The following is a 22,550-nucleotide window of genomic DNA, read 5'->3' as shown; positions in this document are numbered from 1 at the left end:
GCTGATGACAAGCAACAAGATATTTCTTATTAAGTGGGTTATTTTTCTCCCAAAAATAGCATCAAATTTGTGTTCAGCAGCAATAGAGAGTTCTTTTTTTTTTCCTTTTGAGTGGTATTAACACATTCTTCAGTCTGAATTATCTTTGGAGATGGAAAGATGTTTTCAGCTTTGTATCTGTTTTCTATACAGCACTCATACCAATATCAACTCACACACTGAGAAAGAGAGGGCTTAAGTAAGAGGCAGGTAAATAATTGCCAGGGTGCACTGGGTATGGGATTAACAGGGGTGTGCTCAGCTGCCTGTGACCCAGTGTACCAGATATGGTTATAGGACAGAACACCAATACAAACATCTATCTGGACAGGACATAAAGAAGAAACATGTTCAAAACCAAGCTAGGAAGAAAAGCAGTACAGCTGCTTCATAGGATAATGTTCACTACTGCTCATTACATACTCCTAGTGCAGAAATGAAAAAATAAGCCTCACCTGCTCATGCTGCCCCAAAATCTACTGCCAGGCAACATGAATGTCAAACACTGCAGTATAGCTTTGTCTTAGATGCCTTTGAAGTGGAAGACTTGAAGCGAAGCATTACCACATAATATTTTTAGTCATATTGTTCAGCAACATGGTCAAAACCAGTGCAAACAATCATCCCGACAGATTCACTGCAAATAGCTAGGGATGCATTTGATATTTAAAACATCTCTGAAGTCTAATTTTGGCAACCTCCATGACGTTGAAAGAGAAGGGTCCTTAGAAAACTAAGTACATGAATCAACCTGAACCACTACTTATGTTTCTCCCTTTGTACATCTGGTAGTATAACGAACATATGTAGAAATGTGAGGGTGGTAAGACGCCATCACGAGCATGACAAGGAATGAGGAATGAAGTAGCTTGAAGTCTCTGCCCCAAGTGCTGTTTTGAGTGTTGAAAGAACTTATCTGTGTGTGCATTAGGGGAGGTACAGCAAGAACAGGCAGCAAGAGGCTTGATAAGGTTTGTCTGGAATGAATTGTTCAAATCTTTGTCCACAACATAATGTAATATACCTCATACCACCAAGCTTCCCTTTGCAGTACTTTCAACCTGTCTTCCAGCTTTTGCTGTGAAGGATTTCTCTACCACAAGATGTTGACTTGGACAGAAATACGCCAGAAGGACCTCTGCTACCATGGAAAGTCCTCACCTTTTATTGCTGCTTAGGTCCTCCATCCTGAACTGTCCAGAACTTTGTATTGAACATGAACAGTGATCTCCCTTTGCCCAAGTCCATTCCAGTTGTAAAAAGAACATTCCTAGGGATCCTGCTGTTACAGTTTGCATTACTGTAGTGCCGTCAAAACTCCTCTGATATGCAGAAACAATGCTGCATATCTTCTGTGTTTATTCTAGATTAATTTTTACATCTTAGCGTCTTATCACTGCCCTTCATGGAATGCTCTTATTTTTACAATCCAGAATCACGTGGTAAAACCAGACATGGATTTCATAACTTGTAAGTGGCTCCAAGTACATGAATTCACTTTAAGGTGGAATTGTGAAAGGAAAGAGAACCTGGCTGAACACAAAATTTTCTGGTAGGGAGCCAATATTCTCACCAGGAGACTCAAAGACTGGAGGAAGCACAACAAACAGGCAGATCCAGCAAGGAAGGTCACATGGGAGACCAGATCAATTAATCCTAAAATATAATGCAGCTGCTGAATAGATCCACATCAAAATAAATTGTAATTTTGACTAGGGTAAATAACTAAAAGAAAATGCATAAAGCAAATACTTCCAAAGCAATTCCTATATATTAATTGTAACACTAAAAAGCAGGTGGGCCTGCTTAGTCTGTAATTCAGCTTTAAAAATAAAAGAGACAACAAGAAAAACAAGAAAAATTTTTCGTATTCAGGATTGCCTTATTCACCACACAACATGTCAGTGGGTACCTTGTATGTACTCTAAATGCAGCAAATTCCAGTTGAAAGGAAATCTTTCAGTATGACCTTAAATAAATGCACACAACCAACACTGACTTCTGCAAATCAGTGATGTGCAACTTTTAAGGTAAGATCCTCACCTCCCCAAACACAGAGTATTCTGTTTCGAACACTATGACTCAAAACATTTATGTGCAACCAATGGTCTTCCTAGCCAGGACCACACCACCATCTATCCTGCCTGTGGAGTGGGTGGAAGCTGTTCCATTCATCTCAGTTGAGACCTGAAGAGGAAAAGCCCTAACAGCTCATGGGAAGGCCTAATCTCTGCTGGAGTTCCCAGTTCCACTGTAACACCTGGTGCAAAAGGAGCAAAGAAAATTCCCTGGGTCCGAGAAAAAGTCAAGGGAGTTGTCAGCAAGAGCTGACTTGGTACAGCTTGCTCCTGTTCCTCACTGATCTTCCCATGTTCAGGGCATTTCTAAGCCAACAGCACAGCCAAGGGAACATAATCAGCGCCATCAATCTTTTCTCCTGGATCCAAAAACCAAACACAAAAAGTTTTATCTGGCTCCCATACTTCCCTGTCTCTGCTGCATTTTGGGAAAGTCGCGTACTGAACCTTAAGTTCTTGCTCCCTTTTAAGCTTGGACAAACACAGAGAGTTTTTGTTTCTCTATGTATCAAATTTTTAATTTTCCAGTAAGGGGAATTTCAGAAAATAAATGTCAATACAACACTGCCAGTCCTTGTGATAGCCTACTCTGATCCCACTCTTTAGTTTTGGGTAAACATTTCTTACAAAAACTTGATAAAGAAATGTATTCAATCCAGAAGAATACTGAGTTTGGAGAACAGAATCAAACCATATGGTTTCCATTTTTAAATTCTTCTTCACCACATCTATGCCCTAGTGCAGAAGGAAACATTGCTGAGAACATTTTGTCCGTATTTTGTTTTCTGTTGTTGGAAGACACACTGTTCTTTGAGAAATTCTTTGGAGTAACTCAGCAGCTTCATGGCCATCACGCACCTAAAGGTTTTCTACCAGAACATAGTAGGTGTATCTACCACCAAAAGCTGGACCAATCATTCTAAGTGCTTAATTAAACATTACATAAAAAGTTGCAGTTATTCTTTCTATTTTTTTTTCCCCAATTAATGGGTATGGATAATCTAGCTTAGTATGAGTTCTGTTTTGAAATTGTTATAGATTTGGCTATTTATTTGGTTTAGTAAAGTCTCCTTTCCTAGTATCAGATAACCCAAGCACTGGGTTAACTGAGATGTGCCCTGTTTCAGGCATTAGACCATATTTTTCACTATATGCAAACCAGAACTTATTTGTGTACCTAAATTAAAGTGTTATTTTGATGACATGCTGTTAAATGATCAAGTGGTTTTGACATAAAGCTAGTTCCTTCCTTTCTTACTAATTGTCCCTTTGGCACTTTGGTACTTCAGAAGAAAGATGGTATTTTCAAAATATCCAAGTAGTTCTCATTGTCATTTGTTATTATTTTATTTGGGAGATAAAGAATAGCTCCAAATAAATTAGAATTTATTATTATAAAAGCCAACTACTGGTTTTTTTTTTTTTACAAAATTACAAAAATTACAGTTTCCTTATTAATGTAAATACTTTTGAGACCTGTGTGCTAAAAAATAAAAAGTAAAATTAAAAAAAAAAAAAAGATCCCCCAACTAAAATACCCAAAATACCCTAGGCTCCACAGAACCTTGGCTTTACTGTCAAATTAATATTCTTATATACTGCTGTAAACTCTTCATTAAGATCAGCAAAGCTTTCTTCACAAGCTATGTTTAATTCTTCTTTTACATACTTCTTTTAGTATATTTCTGTTTCAATAAGAATCAGTGTATGTCATCATCATTACCAATGCAATTACCAACATCACCACAGTGCAAACTACTATTATTTTGGTACAAATATTTTTCTTCAGGCTCAGTAGGTTACAATTCCATATTTCCCTGAGAACTAATCAAAAGCAGCAAAACCAGATGCAAGCCCAGATATTCTCTCATCTCTTGCAGTTGTCTGTCCTTAGAGGAGCAGATGCTTTGCACAATGGACATACACAATTTAGTAAAGTGTGAGCAAATGCCTTCTAAGTTTCTTGGACAATATTCATTTCAACAGATAAACTGTTTTATGAATAGGTATTTGGTTTGTAGTGTACAGGCTCTACACAAATGTAAATGCTCCTTAGAGATAAAAATAATCAGGAATTCAAAATCCTAATGGACAGTGAATTGACACATAAAAAAAGATTTTGGAAATTATTATTTTTCAGCTACCTAATTTGTTTTTTCCAAGAGTAGTTATTTCCTGATCCAGAGAAAGATAAGCTGTGGGGAGAGGGAAGACATGTTTTTAGAATCAGGAAATGTTTGCTTCCTTCTGCTCTTGCTTTGTAGAGATGTGAATAACCTCTATCCATTCCTCAGAAGCTGACTGAAATTCAAGGGGAAAGAGCCCCGTTAGCATTCCAAAGCTATTTTTATTACGTTTTCCAAAGGTTTTCCAATTAGTATGCTCCTTTTTGCATGACAAATTGATTATCCTAAAAGCAAGACCCACTGCACAATGTCCTTTCATTCAGCACAGCTGAGGAAGACTTTAGGTTTTAATGTCTCTGGGCATTTTAAACATTTCAGAAATATTTCAGCTGACACTAAAGTAGCTTTCCCAATGTGGCTTTCTGGAGCCTTAATGAACAGACTTCCAAGAACTGCCTGCAGAGGTGTTTTCTCTGTCAATCTTAAATCAACGAAAATGTAAGGGCATGTTTATCTAGTTTTACTTCATAACATTAAGAATGTTGCAGTATGTGAAAAAGCAGTTTTTCTTCAGTACTATGATGACACAGTCATGGAGGGGAAAATATTAAAAAGAATCCATTAAGTATGAACACACACAACCCCCCCTCCCAGCAAAATGCTTTTGGAGTTGGAGGGGAAGGCTCTCATACTATGCCCTGTCAGGCATCAAGAAGAATTCAACTGATGCTACTTTGAGAAAAAACACAACAGCTGTAGAATCGATTTAATAAGAGATTTTAAAATGTAAGTATAAAAATCTTTACATTAGGGTTTTTGAGGGCTTTTTTTGTTAATTTAAAAGAAAGAAAAAGGCAAATACCGAAGGATGAACCTGTAACTTCTGACAAGTCTATCACTATCTGTAGCCTCAGTTGCTCCACTGAGGATGTGAATTCAGATACTTGGCAGAGCTATGATTAATAATCACCTCTCTTCAGGGAAAGATTTTTGTCAAAGCCCTGAATCTTGGCCTATCCTCACTCAGCTGCAAAATGATTTTTACTACTAAACATACGGCCTTTAACTTCCATTTAATCTTCCATAGGCTAACAAGAGAATACTGCTCAATGTTATGGTAGGGAGAGACAACAGCTCCAGACACTGAAAAAGGTGAGGGCAATAGCAGCTGAAGTGGCAGAGTTGACCTCTTGCCCTGCACCAGAGATCAGCTTTCATATTTCATAGACACCTAAAGATTCTCATCAACCTAATGACTCTTATGAAAGTCAGAATATGAACATGCTGGTCCTAAATTTGTTGACTGCATAGCTGTTTTAACTGGAGACACATGCTGTGAAGAAAAATGGAATTTCAAGCAACAAATTGTGAAAACCGATCCTGTTCAGTGCCTCTTGCCGCCTCTGCCCCTGTAGTAACCCAACCTGACTTCTGACAAGCTGAGGTGATTTCGCATAATCTCTGAACCATCTGCTAGGCTATCTGTCAGTTCAGTAGCCTTGTTACTTTACAGTTTATAGGTTAAGCAGGATAAATAACCTATCAGAAACACAAACAGATTTGCCTTTTTGACACACTTTGAAGTGCAAATATTGTCTAAGTAATCATAGCTTGCTTAGTCCTAAACTGAAGAAAAAGAACATAAAAATCAAACAAACGTCTGTTATTTCAGAAAAGGAAATTGTTTGTCATCATCTTTACAGTTTATGAAATCTAGAGCTCAGCAAAACTAAACTGATTTTTCCTAACTAATTTTTGCCTACACTTTTAAGAGATTTTTCTCTTTACCCATTTAAAAACACACATATGAAGTATTTTTAAATGCGTAAACTATGAAGAGTGAAGGTTTTCAAACATCTGTTTGCAGGGATACAAATGCTGGTTGACATTAAAAGTGCTGTTTCCTGCCAATGATCTATTGAGTTTGTTAACCAATGAGAGTGAACGACCACTCTGGTTTTCCTTATAAATTATGTGGCATTGTTCTTTTGAGAAAAATATTTAAATATTAAGTGATGTGTGCAAATTAGAATGGTTTAGAAACTAATTAGCTACTATTCTGCTTCTAATATAGAATATTATAATTTATATGAAGTGCTCTTCCACTGAAAGCATTACAGAAAGTTTTACCACGAGACACAGAAGAGAGGATCCTTCGTACGAAAATAGTTTGCAGTTTTTCAGATAGTCACAAACAATAAATCTCACAATTATTATAAATTATCATAAAACAACTAACATGTATTAAGTTGATCCAAACAAGAAGTTGCCAGTAAATGCTACAACATCAGAAAAATCAAGGAATCTGCCTCTCAAAAAAAAAAAAAAAAAAAAAAAAATTAATTTAAAAGATACTCAGAATTCTTCGCTAACTCGCTTTTTAGTACTACCACCACTCTCATTTAAGAAAATACAGGATAATCTACATTTCTACATACGAGAACCCGAGGCAGTGGCCAGGGCTAGTGGCAGGGGAAAAAGGGGGGCTACAGCACTGCACTTGTGATAGAAGGCATCTGAGTGCCTTTAGGGCATCTTAGATTTGCTCTTCATTTTCTGGTAGTTACTGTGCCTTGTTTTGTCCTTTTCCATAAACGAGAGATGGGGAGGCAGCTTAAAGTGCAGAGGAAAGAGTAAATTTTCAGTATTTTATATTATAATCAGGAGGGAGTATTTCTGAGGGTAATGTTTTCTTCTGCTCACTAGTCTCTGTTCCAAACTTCTGCTTTGTTCAGGGGTAGAGAATTTGCAGAAATTTTAATTTTTCCTCAGGAATTGTGCTGGATTTGTATTTGGATCTGGGTCATTGGTGTTCTGCCTTCTTCAGGATCCAATACTTTTCTTCTGTTCATGCTTGTGCCAAAGATATTTGACAGCTCTTGAGTTCAACTTCTTCAGTGGTAGAGGAAGTGTGAGGCTGTTTCTCTCAAGTTGCTTTCCCCTAGTGGTAGAGGTCAGCATTTAGCTATGACAGTTCTCCTTTATTTTTTTGGGAGGCAGTTCTCTGACTGTTGCTGAGATCATCCTCACTAGGCTTTCAGAAGAACATCTGACTGGGGCTCAAATTCTTCGCTTTCTGCTGTTCTGACCATATAGTATGTTAAGGAAAGGTTTTGGTCCTTGCCATTAATAATTAATTTGTTTCTAGATACCTTTTGTTAACTCAAAGATCTGTTACTTTGTGATTTCTTCCTTTCATTGTGATTTGGTTTCTCGTTAAGAGTGTGGGTTCTTTTAATCCCAAAGATAATTTAAGGGAATAAAAGTATCATTAAATTACTGCAGTCTGAGTCATACTTGGTCTGTGAGTTTAGTTCCCTGGCCTTCCCACACAGCGTTTCCGATATGCAGTGAGCTGAGGGTGTGCAGGAAAGACTTTAGAGTGACCTAGATACTATTTAACTCCTTACTCGGGGGTGGCTCTCTGACACTGGATGTAGCCATTGCCTCTTTGCATTCTCAGTCCTTTCCTATGTGATAATTGTATCCATTACATTTCCTTGCCTCTGAGTGGTTTTCACGTGAAGTGTTTTAAGGCTTCTATTTGAATTGTTTTAAGCATCTTGTTTAGTTAAATTGATTGGAAAAATTAGAAAACTAACCATTTTAAAGTCTGAAATGTAGGCATTGAGATTGATCCTCAGATAGAAGTTATGGCTTCTTTCCTGTAGTACTTTATAACTTCTAGGAGAAATTTTGTTCTGCTGCCCTCTTGCAGGCAAAGAAATAGTCATCTCAGGCTCTCTGAAATGAAAAGGCCTTTAAAGCCCAGAAACACTGTCATCATATCATACAAGCTTCCTTGCTGGCATATATTGTTGAATCTGTCCAAGAAAGGTGGTGATACAGGATTAACTTTACTGGCTTTGGGCTTGCCTGTCAGCTTTGCACTCATGCAGTGTTTGATTGGTTTTTCTTTACTCTGTGTATGAATGTGTTTTTTGACTAGTCCCTTCTGTGGCAGCTGATGTTCTGGGTTTGTGAAACTCCCACAGATGCTCCTTTTACAAAACTTTGAATATATGTCTTACTCTGCTTAATGTAGATTCCATCCAGGCTTGCAGTTGACACAGCCAACTGGAGGGTCCTAATTTTCTCTGAGCCCAGCTGACTCATCCCTTTGCACAAATGTTTTTGCGTTGAGTTTTTTCCTGTTAGGCCAGGATTAACCTCTGTCATCTATGAAGCCTAGTGATCCAAGTTCTTCCTTGGGCATACTGCCAAAGTGCAGTCTGGGACACTGGACCTACCTTCCCATGATGATATTTGACATAGTCATTATGCAAAAGTCACTGGAGCTGAGGGTTTGGGGATCACATGAATTTCAGCCAGCTCACTGTGTTCTGCAGGGCAGTCTGGTGGTGCTCAGTGTGTGTGACTGCTGCCCTGGCTGCAGCTCAGGGCTCAGTGAACTGATGGTGCAGAGGGCTTCAGTTGTGCTGAGCTGCTGCAGCGATGGGATCAGAACAGGTTAATGGTGTTTTTAAAGAAAAGGGTATATTTAAAATTTACGTGTAAGTATCTATTACATACTCTTTGCAAAACTGCAGAAATCAAACTGCCTCCTGCTTGCTTCAATCAATATTCAAAAGACTGTCTAAGCAGTGTGAAACTGAGGAAGTGTCACTGAATATGACCCTGACGCATCAGCCGCAGAGGTTGCGCTTTAGATTTTGTGTTACAGCTTGTGATTGCTCATCTATCTAAAATTTGGCAACAGATGGATAGTATTTTTTTAATGCATAACACTCCTCTGTCCCTATCTCAGCACTTAATACTACGGCAGGCATCTTTTCAACAGAGCCATGCAGTTACAATCCATAATATGTGAGCTGATGTTTCTGCTCAATAACATACAGCCACTTAAATGCCCTTCTGAAGTATATTGACCCCTGGAGAGAACTACTTTAGTACAACCATTTTCCCTATTGAAATGGAGATATTTGCTATTCAGCACAGCTGGGACTTGAGACTACAGAAGCAGATTCAAATAGAGGTAAAGTCTACATGCCATGCTATTAAGGGGACAAGGCATCTGGAAGGCTTAGCAGTGATTTTGAGTAATTTGTCCATTTAGTGCTGTTCTGATACAATCGACGTTAAGTTACCAGAAATTAAAGGAGTTCGTACTTTATTGTAGTTTCTTTGCTACAAGGTGTTAATTCCAGTATAGAATAGCTGTTGAAAGCAGGATGTTACTATGAGTATTTCATAAAAGTACCAGTGTAAAATGCAGTTCAGAGAAACGGGAAGTTATTTGAATGTATTGGGTTTTTTCCTCTTCTGCCTTCCAGACAAAAGAGAGGCAGTCAGCACTTTCCAAGATGGAGTGTTAAATTAGTGCAAGATAGAGGTAAGGACAAAAAGGCATCTTTGTCTATAATGTACTTTAACCCAGCAGGCCAAGTCATGGAAATCCTGTTGGCTTTTGAGGTATCTTAATGTTACAAAACTGGAAGGAAAATATACAAAATACATTGATGTATTTTGAAAAAGTTATCAATGATAGGCATTATACCAGCAAAAAGACATCTTCAATGCAAGAAAAAGCATTATGTATGCATGTACATATATATGTTTGTAGTTTTTATATATGCAATTTTCACAATACAAGAAACAGTTTTTTGTCGTTCGGAGTTGGCAGATGGATCAGGGCTTGGGAAATGGGATGTGGTTGAAAGTGCCCTTGTACTATGGCAGTCTCCAATGTCATGGTTTTGTGGACTGTTGGCTTCCTTGGAGCATCATCTATTTAAACTGAGGGTATAAGACTTGGTTAGCAACCTTCACCAGAAGTGAAACTGATATGCAAGAATAAATTAAAGAGTAGTCTTCTGCAAGTATACAGGCTTGTAGTATTAATAGACGTCTGCCTATCTATCCAGAGAGGAGGAAATCTCACACTAGCTAAGCCTGTAGTCAGATGATAAAATCATTTTGATTTATACTCTTCTGACTAAACAAGAGAAAAAGTATTGGGAAGTGTAGATAAATTATTTTATTTTCCCTTTGCCTTTTCCTTAATTCTCTCCCACAAGAAAAAGAAATATGCTTAGGAATAGCCAAAATAATGGACAATGCATCTCATGCTGACAATGACTGAATTTGGCTTCCTTGGATGGAGGAGGAGGAATTGAAAAATAAAAGGTCTTCAGGTAGAGAGACTCATTTATGCTCCCAAGCTGATCTCTACTGTTTAATAGAGGGAAGAGGAAAGAGTTATGAATAACAAGAACTGCTCTGTTATGTCTTCATAGTTTTATTCTTTCAAGCTGTTAGTGTAGGCTCTGCAAAATCAGTGAGGCTGAAATTTGCCAAGATTTATGGATGAGTGTGGAAATACTGCCTTACTTTCAGATTAAAACAGCAAGTAGTGGTAGATCAATACATGCACGGCTGCAGCCCTGCCATGAGCTTGGCTTATAAATACATATTGGCATTCATCTGGGTTAATTTCTCATCTTCCCAAGTCATTGTCTTGAGTAGTGACCATTTCTCAGTATGAAGAAAAGGATAAAAGAAATCACTAGACTGTAGAAACAACATTTCAGGCTTGTAATTTGAACCTTTTTGGTACTTTTTGGTTATGCTTGCAAATGAATTATTATTTAAAAAAAAAAAAGCTGTATCTTTTGTGGCTATGTGAAACCCTGTGTGCTCATATCTTTTATATTCTTCCAGGGAGCCACGGAAATGGATAATTTATTTGCAAATAATACTGTTTCAGGCTTTCAGTCTTTCATAAAATGCAGATTTTTTTTTTCAGTGCGTAATTTGTGTCCATTCTGTAGTATTAGGGTAAGAAAACAACACGATGAGACCATTTGCTTTCTTAACACGGTTTTATTCTTCAATCTTGTAACAGTAGGAAACTGTAACCTCTTCCCATGTACTTGAATAGCCTTGTCAGTAGTTGCACATGAAAATTGCTGCCCTAAAGGCACTCAGATGCCTTCTATCACAAGTGCAGTGCTGTATCCCCCCTTTTTCCCCTGCCCCTAGCCCTGGCCACTGCCTCGGGTTCTCCCTATTGGCTCCTGTACCCCAACTCTGCCCATGGACTGCCCCTGGGCCCCTGACAAAACCGCCTGCTCCCTGACCACGGGGTCTCTCTGCCTCAGGAAACCACCTGGACAAGATGCAACGATAAAAGTCCTCTGAGGCTTCCATGAGGGTCCCTTCTCTGCCTCCTTTGCTTTCACCGTGTTGCAGAGCCCAGCTGGCCGGAGCAGGAGCTCAGGGAAGTCCAGAAAGGACTACAGGATGGCAGAATGGCTGCCCTGCCCTAAGCAGCCCAGTTGTGCTCTCTGGGAAAGCTGCAGCTTGCTAAACCAAACCCAGCACTGCAACACACAAGAAGCTGAAAATTTTCATAGAGAGAAACACAAATTAATTTCCCCTTTTTCATGGCAAAAAAATTAACTAGTTTTGCTGCAGCGATATAAACAGCAGTAGGTGCCCTTTTCAGAAGAGGTTTTTATTAGTATATTATAATACCATTATAAAGAATTGAGCATCTGGCTTTACAGCTATATATTTAGATGCATTTTGCTCTGTTTCTAATTAAACTGTATCGTTTTATATCCCATGAGATAAAGAAACAAACAATGTTCCCAAAACCTATATCCACCACTAGGATACTTGTTCAGCAACCAGTTACCTGAATAGTCAAGTTTTGCTACTGCTCACCTTTCAGCTACATCCAGAACAGTGAGCCTGTGCTTCTCAGATTACCACCTCCATCTCAGATGGGAAACAGTTGATCAGTGGCAGTCAGAGCTGTCCCCTCTTCCTGGGAGGGCCACTCTTTTCAAAATATTTAATGACATTTGTGAAACTGCATAATCCAGAGTGAGTGTCTTAGACTTCAAAGAGAATTAACAAATATATAACTGATTAAAAAATAAATAAAATGGGTGGAAAAAACCTTCAGAATTTCCCATGGAACAAAGTCATATGCAATTCACTTGGGAAGAACAGAGGACTGGGAGAGATTCTTGTGTATTTTTAAAGTGTCATAACTCTGAATATTTGGAAGATGTTCAAAAAGAATTGATCCTAATTTACATTTAAAAAGTACATTCATGCTGAGGCCTTTGTATGATGATGGACTTTTCAGCAGCAGTCCTGGCTTAATAGTCTTTCACTGCTAGTACTATACCTCTGTTCTGAAACATGGAAGCCCTGTAAGCTGTCACAGAGAAAAAGGGACAGAGAGCAAGACTTTCCCTCTCATTATTTGAGATCTTCAAAATGTAGCACACAGACTTTTGGCAACAAATAAAAAAGCCTTAGCAATAAAAATAAGACAAAGCCTTCCATACTATAAAAAACATGTAGCTTCAAGTATGGGAAATGTACGAGTTTGAATACAGGATCTCTGGGGAGGAGGGGGAAGAAAGGCAAATGATTTACAAAGAGTCCTTTCCAGATCAACAGTACCACAAACAGTGATGAGGGAAAGGAAATGCACACTGCTACATCAGCTCTGCTGGATACCCCACCATGCTGATACCCTCAGGCTTTGAAGGGAAAAAGTTTCTCTTCTCTCTGCCAAATGTCTTCTCCAGAACTCAGCCAAGGCATTCAGGCTTAACACAGAGGAGATTTCTGCCTGGGGTACTGCACAGCTACAGGTCGAAAAGAAGGAGAAAACACAATGCCAAAAGAACCAGACATTGCGGAGTTCATCTGGCACTCTGCACTCATGTAGCTGAAAAGCTCAGGCCTCACTCTCAAATAAATCCTCAGTCCACGTTATGGAGCAGGGAGTGGTTTCAAACCCCAGTGCTGGCAACAGGAGCAGTGGGTGCCAGATGCTCTGGGCTTTCCAGGAGCAGGCCTCTGTGAGCACACTGCACACACACAGCTTCAGTCAAGCTTGCATCGTCTCTGGGGCATGGGGAAGCATTTCTGTTTGTGAGCACAGCAGTTCCTTTGGGCTTTGATATATACACTAAATGAAATTATACACTGAACTATAAAACTGTGCCTGTCTCTGGGCTCCAAAAGCTCTTCAGTTACCCTTTCAGCAAAGTCCTTGAAACCAGAAATAAGTAGTTTTGCTCTTTTTCAGGTCTTTAGATTTATTTCTGACATTAAGGGTTTGCAAATAAAAGATTTGAGGTTTCTCATGTATTTGTACTACCCTGTATGAAGCTCTTTTCTCACAACTTTAGATCTTTTATTAACATAACTTATTTCACTATTGCATTCACTCAGACGATAAAGTCCTTACTAATGCAACAAAATAATTGTTGATACTTTGAGAAGACTTGTGAAAGCTTATTAGTGACTACATGTAAGCCAGAAAGCAGAACTAGGATTAGAAATATTAATAATGTGTAAGACGTAAGTCCACAACGTTCTCCTAGGAAAAAATACTGATCCAGACTCTGTCTTCTAAAGATAACATGTAAAATTACAAAACTGCACAGAATACAGAAAACAAGTGTTTAAGAAGAACACACATTTTAGGCTAATATATTTCAGTTAAGATGGCCAAAATTATCAGTTAACTAAATGTAATTATTTATAACCAAAATTGAAGTTACACACATTTGGTGGACAATTTTCCTCTTTGGTAAAATAAAGAGATTAAAGAAAAGAAATGGAAATGTAAGGGGCAGGACAGGAGTACAAATCAGAACATATTTCTTCCACTGAAATTGATTCTGTTAATGATTAACTCAACTCACACAGGTTATTTCAAGTAGAATGTTTGTACTAGTAACAGTGTCAAAACAGACCCCAAATCAAAGTCTTCTTTTTTTGAGTTTTCATTGCTTTTTTTTTTGCTCTATGTCCATGTATCATGACATTATCAACATTCAAATTAAAAATTTGACTTTTTTTCCCAGGTACAGCACATCTATCTACAAAGATCAGATATTTAAACAGTGAAATGTTAATTCTTCTCTTGGTAACCCTTTAATTATTTAATTTTCTACATTTTTTGAATGTCAAAACAAAATTTTGGGACTTGTGAGAAAACAATTGAGGATCAAGGCTTAAAATTCTGTGGAGTTTTTTTAAAGATAAACACTGTTTTTTCTATTTCCTCAGTTAGACATTTCATTGGAGGTAGCAGGATCTGAATTAAATAGTCTACCTATATTTGCTACTGCTTTCATTCTGCAGGTTAAATATGAATATTTATTGTGTGGGTTGCAAAGTGTTTGGGGCAGTTTTTTGTCAACTGTAAAGGTAGCTTGGCAATAATGTAGGTAAAAAAAGGTTAAAAGGCTATCAGAAAAATGACTGGCCTTATACAGTGTCAACATCAGATGGCTCATTTTTTAATTTCAAGGAGTTAACATTACAGAAATCAGAGCTAAGCAGAATGAACCTTTAGCAAACAAAGTCAAGACTTCACAAGATTTCTACAAGTTACGTGAAACCACGTGAGATATTGGACATTGGATATAAGAATCTGCTTGAAAATACTGATCCTGATTTCTATGCTGAATGGGTTCCTGAAGAAAAGGATAAGCTTGATGTAAGCACACTGAGGCCAAATCCAACTTGGGCTCTAAGCTGAATCAATTCTGGACTGGTTTCTGACTGAGACGCCTGCCTAAGTGGTCTCGGACAGAAGGGACCATTTTTGGCATCACAGAATGACAAATTAAAAAGCCTGATTAGTACTCATTAGCATTTTTAGTAGTCCACTGGAATTAAAAAATCCCTGTCAAAATGTTCTAGAATTACTGGTTATTCCAATGACTAACTGCTGTTATCACTTCCCATCTGCATCAGGTCCCTGCCATTGGGGAAGCTGGGGACTGGGACCCTGATCAAAGGCATTCCAACAGCTGCCACCGGACATTTCTTTCCTGAAGCTCTGCGGTTGCATCTCTGTACAACAAATACCTGCAGACTTGCAAATACTCACAGATTTTACAGCCCTGCACTACCAAATCAGCTTTTTGTTTTCCAAGGAGAAATCTTCAATGGTGGTAACGCTACCAAATCTGTTTTCCTAGTGCTTCTTTTACAAGCAGCTGCAGCTGAAACATTCCTTCCACTCTCTTCTCCTCCCTCGCCCCCACTTCCTCAAGGAAATTCCATGGGATCACCATTCCTCTGGCCCCACACTGCAACAAAACACTCATCTCCCAGGGGAGAGGGAGCTTGTGCAATCACTGGATCCCCACATCTGTGAGTACAGGGCAAACCGAGTTCCTTCGTGCATCTGTATTTGGATTGCTTGTTTTTTAAACAATGTGCTGAGGGGAACTGCTTTTAAGTTAGGCTAAACGAAATACTGAGTTTGAGAAACTGCAATCTTTGCCTAGTAACAAAATGGTAAGAGAAAATTAAAACCATATTTGTTTTAAATTAGAGGCATGTCAAGAGATTATTTGCATCTGGAGGATAGGACAACTTTTTTACTTTTCTCTCAATTACAATTTCCCCGAAAATACCTATGGGTTCCTAATAACATTCTACAAGAAAGCATTATTGTAAAAAAGACACCCTGGAACTTCTCAGAGAGGATTTCAGTGTAGATTTCATTTGATCATGAATGTAAAGCTGTCTGAATTTTATTGCTAGCTAATTAAAGTCCAAATATTGAGGGGAAGATAGAGAGTCTTCCTTCATGTTATGCCAGACTAGACACTTCATAACATGACTGCTGAAAGCAGTTGCTAAACAATAAAGGAAATGACTGTTTAAACCAAACTTCACATCTCCAGGCCAATCACAATTCCCATGGCATACCACGCAAATGCCTCGCTACTTGTTGTGGAAGTCAAGCCCTGACAAAAAGGAGCATTTCGGCCTCCATATCAGGCCTACATCTCTCTGGTGCATCTGGCAAAAGGAACATACAATAACGAATTCTATTACTTTTCAGCTGTAGAAATGGGATGCATATTTTTGACAGCAACCTCTCAGAAGATCACCTGCTAAGACAGAAGCCAGCAGAGCTGGTTTGCACACCACAGTGGCAGGCCACTCCTCCTCTGACAGTTTGTCTGGTTGAGAAGCCGGGTGCATCGGCTGGGCAGGACACAACTGAGATTAGCTAAATCTGGTCCCAGGGCTCCTGTGGGTGTTGCTCTACTGTGTTCCACACCCCTGCACAGGCAACAGCACTGGCACAGTCAAGTGAATACATCCAGGGAGCACACCTTCACCATCCTTGGCGGTATGTTTGCTCTGAAGAGCAAAACTGAGTGAAAAGTGCAACTAAGGAAAATCTACTGCAGATAATACAAACTCCAAACCATGCCACAGTCCTTGAACAGAGAATAAAGAAAAATAGCATGCTGGTATTATACAACAGAGCTGAACAACACAAATCATATACTGCTCAATTACTAAAGAATCTATCTCCTCCTAGAACCAAATGATGTACTGTAAACCTGGTGTTATTTATTCAGACATGTATGCAATAATACTATTTTAAAAATGCACACATAACTCTAAAAAAAGAAATTTGCAGAGGGCTTCTTTCTACCCTAAAAAGGTAAGAACAATAGATAGGCTCCTACTCCAATATAATCAGTATTAATACTGTTCTCAAAGGGAACAGTTTCAGAGACACTGATGCATCACATTTAATTATATGACATGAAATCATATTCCACATAATTATGAAGGCAATACTTCACTGCAGCCAGCAAACCATGAAAGAAAAATGCAAGAAAAACAGAGACAAAAGGAAAAGAAATGGAAATACTTTAAAAAGAATGGGAGAAGTTAGCTTTCAAAACTTCTATCCCACTTTCACTTAGCCATACCATCTATCTAAAGGGGTTGTGTTCACGTGCTGTAAGTATTTCTAAGCAGCAGTGACCAGCCCACACCACTCTCCCAATGAGTTAAATGCAAGAAATATTCAGACTATTTTCTAAAGTCCAGCCCTTTTTTTTCTAATGAGATATGCTGATTAAAACTAGCAAATTTCTTGATCTTAAGCGACCACAGCAGTGCCAGCTCCTTGCTACAGCAAACGTTTGAGCTCCAGTTCACCTCTTTTCGGACCTAAGTGTGTTTAAAGGAGATGAGAAATGGCAACATGGGAGAGGTCACAATTACACAGCAAACAAAGAACATGGAAACATTAATATGTTAATGGATGTCACGTGACAATGAAAATATGTCTTTTATTAAGAGAGGGAATTGAAACAACTTTTAAGTGATCTTGCCCCAAAACAGGGAAACATTGGAGTATATAACTAAGTAGGTTTTGAAAACAAAGCTGTATATCACATCTGGCTCACATGTTTTAAGAAAACCATTAGCTTGCCAGTTGTTTTAGCTATCCCTGTGTTCATGATGCTGAACATTTAGCAAGGAACCCTTAAATTACTCTCTTAACAAGACAGGTGATTTCAGAATGCACATATGCAAAGGCAGCCACAGCAAGGTTCTGTTTCTGTGTTCAGACCATCCTGGCACAGAGCAATGGCCTGTTGTGATAATTCTATATTTTGTTACATTAAAGCAGCTGCTTTCCTGATTGTAATCCCATTAAAAATCCACAATATGACCCTACAGTGATAACTTAAGGGGGAAGGCCAACTAAGTGAAACTGTCCAGACAAAAAAGCAATTTCAAAAATATCCTATAGACTACAAACAGCTTGATACAAGCAGCACAGTGTGAGGAAACAGCCTGGAAAGGAGAATACCAAAGGGTGGGCTGGCCAGATGATTTATGCTCAACTGAATAGAGGAGACTTGGGTTAAGCCTCAAAGCTTGAAATCTCACCCAGGGACTGGGGATTGTTAGGAGGATGCAGGATCTGCTGCATCATCCTCATTTAATGATGTAAATGCCACAAAAGGAGGTCTCTGAAGAAACTCAGCATTACAGAGACACAATGCTGCTGCAGGCCAGCAAGTAAATCATAAGCAAGACAGTGGAAAGTACAGGGCTTTGGAACCATGTGGCTTCAGCATAAAGGTCATCCTCAGCAAAGCACAGTGCTTAGTGAGAGTCTGGAAAGTACCTAGAAAACATGTCAAAGCAAGTTACAAACTCCTGACTGAATCTGCTAAGACCCAATCACGTAAGTCCCTAATCAGATAAGCAGGCTCAACAATTTCAGTGAATAACTGGAAAGGATTTAATCTTGTATCTTCAGATCCAGATATTCAATAAGTTTAAAAAAATTACTAAGAGTCACCAAATAAGAAAGTACAGTTAAAGCCTAAATAATATGTTCAAAACCCCACAGAACAGCTGAAGAAAGCATATCAAGTATTGATACCCACACCAGGAGAAGGGAGTGCAATTAGGCATGGCTGAAGTTACAACTGCTTCTGCAACCCTGTAAAACCAGCTCTTCATGGCAGAGGCCTGCTCAGCGCAGATCTCATGCAATGGCACTCTATGGTTGTGAAAAGAAACCACACAGCAGGGTCAGGCAGCTTCCTGCAGGCTTTCCCAAACCTCACTGGCTCCTGTCCTCCGCTCCTGTCCTATTTAGCTGATTGCTCCTGTCCAGCCTCCCACAGAAAAGACAGGATCTGTGGGCCACTGCATTGATTGCTTTGCCTGCTCCCACATACCTGATGGGAAGCTCTTACGGCCACGACTGACTCACACTGTGTCCCCCTGACACTCCTCTGGCTCTGGACTGACTGTTGTGACATCCTTGTGACAAACAATACCTACTTTAGTCCTCCCTACACTTCTGCCTCTGGCACAACTGACATGAAGAAATTTGTTTTCTACTCAATGCAGAACTGGAGTAGCAGGCTCAAGTTTGAATGAACTATTCAGAAACACGGCAGCTTCATTTCCCACACAAAAGCCAGTAATACTCTCTGAAAAACAGCCATGCTCCCAAGCCCTCACAACAAAAACACAATGTGCTCTTTTCCACTTGGAAAAGAGGAAAAAAGCTTCACCTAATAGAAAAACAGAATCAGACCAATCAGATGAAGGTGGAGACAGATTTGTAGACATGTATACTGGCAAGTTGTACTCTTGCCAGGAAAATACTTTTCCACAAAGCTGGTGAACGTTTGTTCACTGTGTTTGTAAATACTGCACAGCTGTGCTAAAACAGGAGAGCAAGCCCAACACTTCCATAACTGATAAGAGGTTTCTCTAGTGATTCACCAAAAATAATTAAACAAAATAAAAACATGGCCAATATTAGCACTGCTGTCATGACAAGAACTAATGCAAATCCTGACTAAAGCAAATAAAAGTCACTGTATAACAATCCCCCACACAAGAATTCTGTAGATTATTCAAGCTTGTCTTCTGAGGGATTCTGTCAGAAGCAATCCTTCTCTACCATAATCATCATTGAAAATAACTTTTCAGTAGAGCGTGTATGATACAAGTCCATGATGATCAGAGGGAAAAATCTCTGTAGATGGGATGTTTCTGGTACTTGCAATGATAATAATGTTTTTCAACCATTATTTCCTCAACCCACAGGTGTTTCTCTTCCTGATCTGACATCAGCCAAAAGACACAAAACAAGCCAGTGACCTTTTTATGTACATCCACTGAAAGCTGCTTATTGCCAGCTAGCAAGATCATTTCTACAATATGCAGAGCAGCCTTTCAATCCATTCTTAGCATCAAGCACTGCAGTGAACACCCTCTTAGAACAGCAAGACCCACTCTATATGGAGAAAAGGAGGTGTCATGGGTTAGCAAGCGTAGTCCCAGAAGTGATGTTACTCTGAAAGCCTCTCAGTAAAATCTCAGGCATTTGGAAAGAGCTGAAAAAAATATTTCAGAGACCTGGAGTAAACAACAGTCTATTCATTGACTTCTGTGTGTCCAAGATTTTATTCTCCATTTATTTTGTATTATCTCAGCTTAAACAACGAACATGGTAGGTTCACTTTCAAGATTATCTTGTTACATCCTAGAAGTTTAGGCAGATTTACAAGAAGGACACGGTTTGCATCTGAAACTTTCCATGGTCTACAAAAGTGGCTTACTGAGCTTCAATGAGCATGGAGAGGGCTGCCATTCCTATCTTACTGCCACATCAAGTTAGTTCTTAAGGGACTATGTTGTCCATGTCTAAAGTTTCTGGACATCTCACTTGCTTCCTCAGCAGAAATGGAGAATTTTGAGACAGTCTCCTTTCCTCTTAAGTAAAATGCTTAGGAGGGAAATATCTCACAGGAATAATTGCCATGACCTTCCAAGTCTGTAAATTCACATCAGAATTGATTTAACAACTTCATGGCTTAAGTTCTTGTCTGTTCTTTATTATACGATTCATGCTATTCCAACTACAATTATATATTGAAAGCAACAACAAAATCGGAACCTTTGGCTATCCAAGAGGAAGGGGACCAGTTACAGTGAAGTATTAAATGTATTTTTTTCTAGGCTGTTCATGCACCAATGACATCTGAGACTGTGCAAACCAAAATGTCTTCAGAAAGAGATTAAGGAGCTATAGTAACCACTGCACAAATAGTAGTTACTGGGGCGGCTCCAGTGCAAAATAACCTCACAGCTCTGTCCTAACATAACATGAGTGCACAGGCCAAGGTTTCTTCATTAGTTCAAAAGACAAAAACGGGAAGGAAAAATCCACTTCTGTAAAACATGCATTTGCAACTAAAATGCAAGTTACAAGAGGTCAATGTCACAAATGTTTAATTTATCAACAAGTCTTTTCACAGGTTGATTATCTTTTCTCTTCTCTGCAAAACACAAGGATTTCATTTACTGTTGGAAAAATGAGCAAATATAATTTTTTTTCTTTAAAGACCTGAGAGCAAGCTGTTTTTATTATAATACTAAGATGACTTATATGTGACTACTACCCTGAAAGTCCATGGGGGTATTTTTAATAAAAATAGAAAATCTCCTCTATAAATTAGGTATCAGATTTTTTGCAATATTCAAAACCAAAGGTACTTCATATAAGCTTGGATTTACAAGCTTAAATTTACAGCTTCTCCTAGCTATTTTTCTTAATTGTGTTGTGCTCTGTTTTTGTATACTCCTAGTCACTTATCTGCTAAATGGAACATAAAATTTTTTTTAGAATTTCAGACAGTAGCATTATATACAAATCTTAATAATTCTTCATCCAAGATACTTATATTTGGAGTTTTCTTACATGTAGTATTGAAAATTTAGCTGAGTACTTTTGATTTCAAAATAATCCAGACAGGGCACTAAGAATTTCAGAAGTATTAAGACATTTTAAAAATTCAGTAAAACATTTAAGGCAGGTGATTTTAAGCAGTGTATAAACAACCCAACTGCACAGTCTTTTGACATATAATCCATATTCGAAAGTAAGAGGCATATGCTGCTGTAGAAATTAAAAAACAAAACAAATAACTCTCATAAGCAAAAAAATCTTATGTTAACAACACTGCCTGAAAACCTTCTGCTAAGCCAGAACTTCAGCCACTAGAGAGGGTTCTTACGTGGATCAACTATTTCTAATCATAAAAATAACTGTGCAGTAAAGTACAGCCATAAATTAGTCTGAAACTAGGCTAAACCTTCAAATGCACATTGTAGTTTACAGTGATTCAGAACAATTACTTGCGTTTGTATCAACAGATTATCTTGGTACTGAACAGAGGAGATCCTCTATGCAGGCTCTCAATAGCAAGTTTCACGTTTAGGTATTAATTTTTTCTGAGATTTCAACAGCACTATGGGTAATCACAGTTTTTATGAAAGCAGTGGGTTGCTTCAGTTCACCATTGTATTCCCACTTACTTTGCTTCTCCGAAGTGTCAAACAATATTTTCCTTCTGATTGCCAACGAAGTTGAAACCTGCCACCATAGCACAGCATGGAGGTGCTTGTTTATGGGTCTGGTTTTCTTCCCTCATAATCCAAACATGCTGTATACCCACTATAAGCTTTTAAGGTGCGACATTATAATTAACATTTAAACGTAGTACTTACGGTTGGCATAATTTTACCAGGTCCTGATCAGTGGTGTTTGGAGGCAGTGCTCTGATGTAAAGGTTAGTTTTACTTAATTGATCCCATCCTGAGTTGCTGCTGCTACTACTGTTGTTATTACTGCTGGTGGTGCTGGGACTAGGAGGAGCCATTGGGTGGGCTGGTACAATGGACTGCTGCAAAGGAAAAAGCACGTTAGAGTAAAGTACAGGTAGCAATCACAGCATGCACAACAGCTCAGTCTACAGCAGCCTGGTTACCATTTGGAGCACTGTGTTCAATCTGTGCGTAATTACCCATGGATTTTAAATACAACTGCATTCACGCCACATTTGGGACAGGATTCACAGGCACATTCTAATACACCCAACCACCATTTGATGCATGCTCAGTGCATGACAAAGGCTCAAATTATATATAACCTCCACTGAAT

The 22,550-nt window shown here is 38.7% G+C and overlaps 1 protein-coding gene across 2 annotated transcripts in view; it reads right to left on the bottom strand.

The window, feature by feature from the left end:
• The window catches only part of RBMS1 (RNA binding motif single stranded interacting protein 1), a 71,843-nt gene extending 49,513 nt beyond the window's left edge, over window positions 1-22,330 (bottom strand). For both annotated transcript variants that reach the window (XM_017726622.1, XM_008644782.2), the window contains exon 1: window positions 22,118-22,330. In XM_017726622.1, the coding sequence (XP_017582111.1) occupies window positions 22,118-22,269 (152 nt within the window). In that variant the 5' untranslated portion in view covers window positions 22,270-22,330. The remainder of the gene's footprint in view (window positions 1-22,117) is intronic.
• Window positions 22,331-22,550: the final 220 nt, after the last annotated feature.

Source organism: Corvus brachyrhynchos, unplaced genomic scaffold, assembly GCF_000691975.1.
Source record: "Corvus brachyrhynchos isolate BGI_N302 unplaced genomic scaffold, ASM69197v1 scaffold490, whole genome shotgun sequence".
Classification (NCBI taxonomy): Eukaryota; Metazoa; Chordata; class Aves; order Passeriformes; family Corvidae; genus Corvus; species Corvus brachyrhynchos.
Note: the sequence above shows the minus strand (reverse complement) of the source record. Positions and strands in the feature narration are given on the sequence as shown.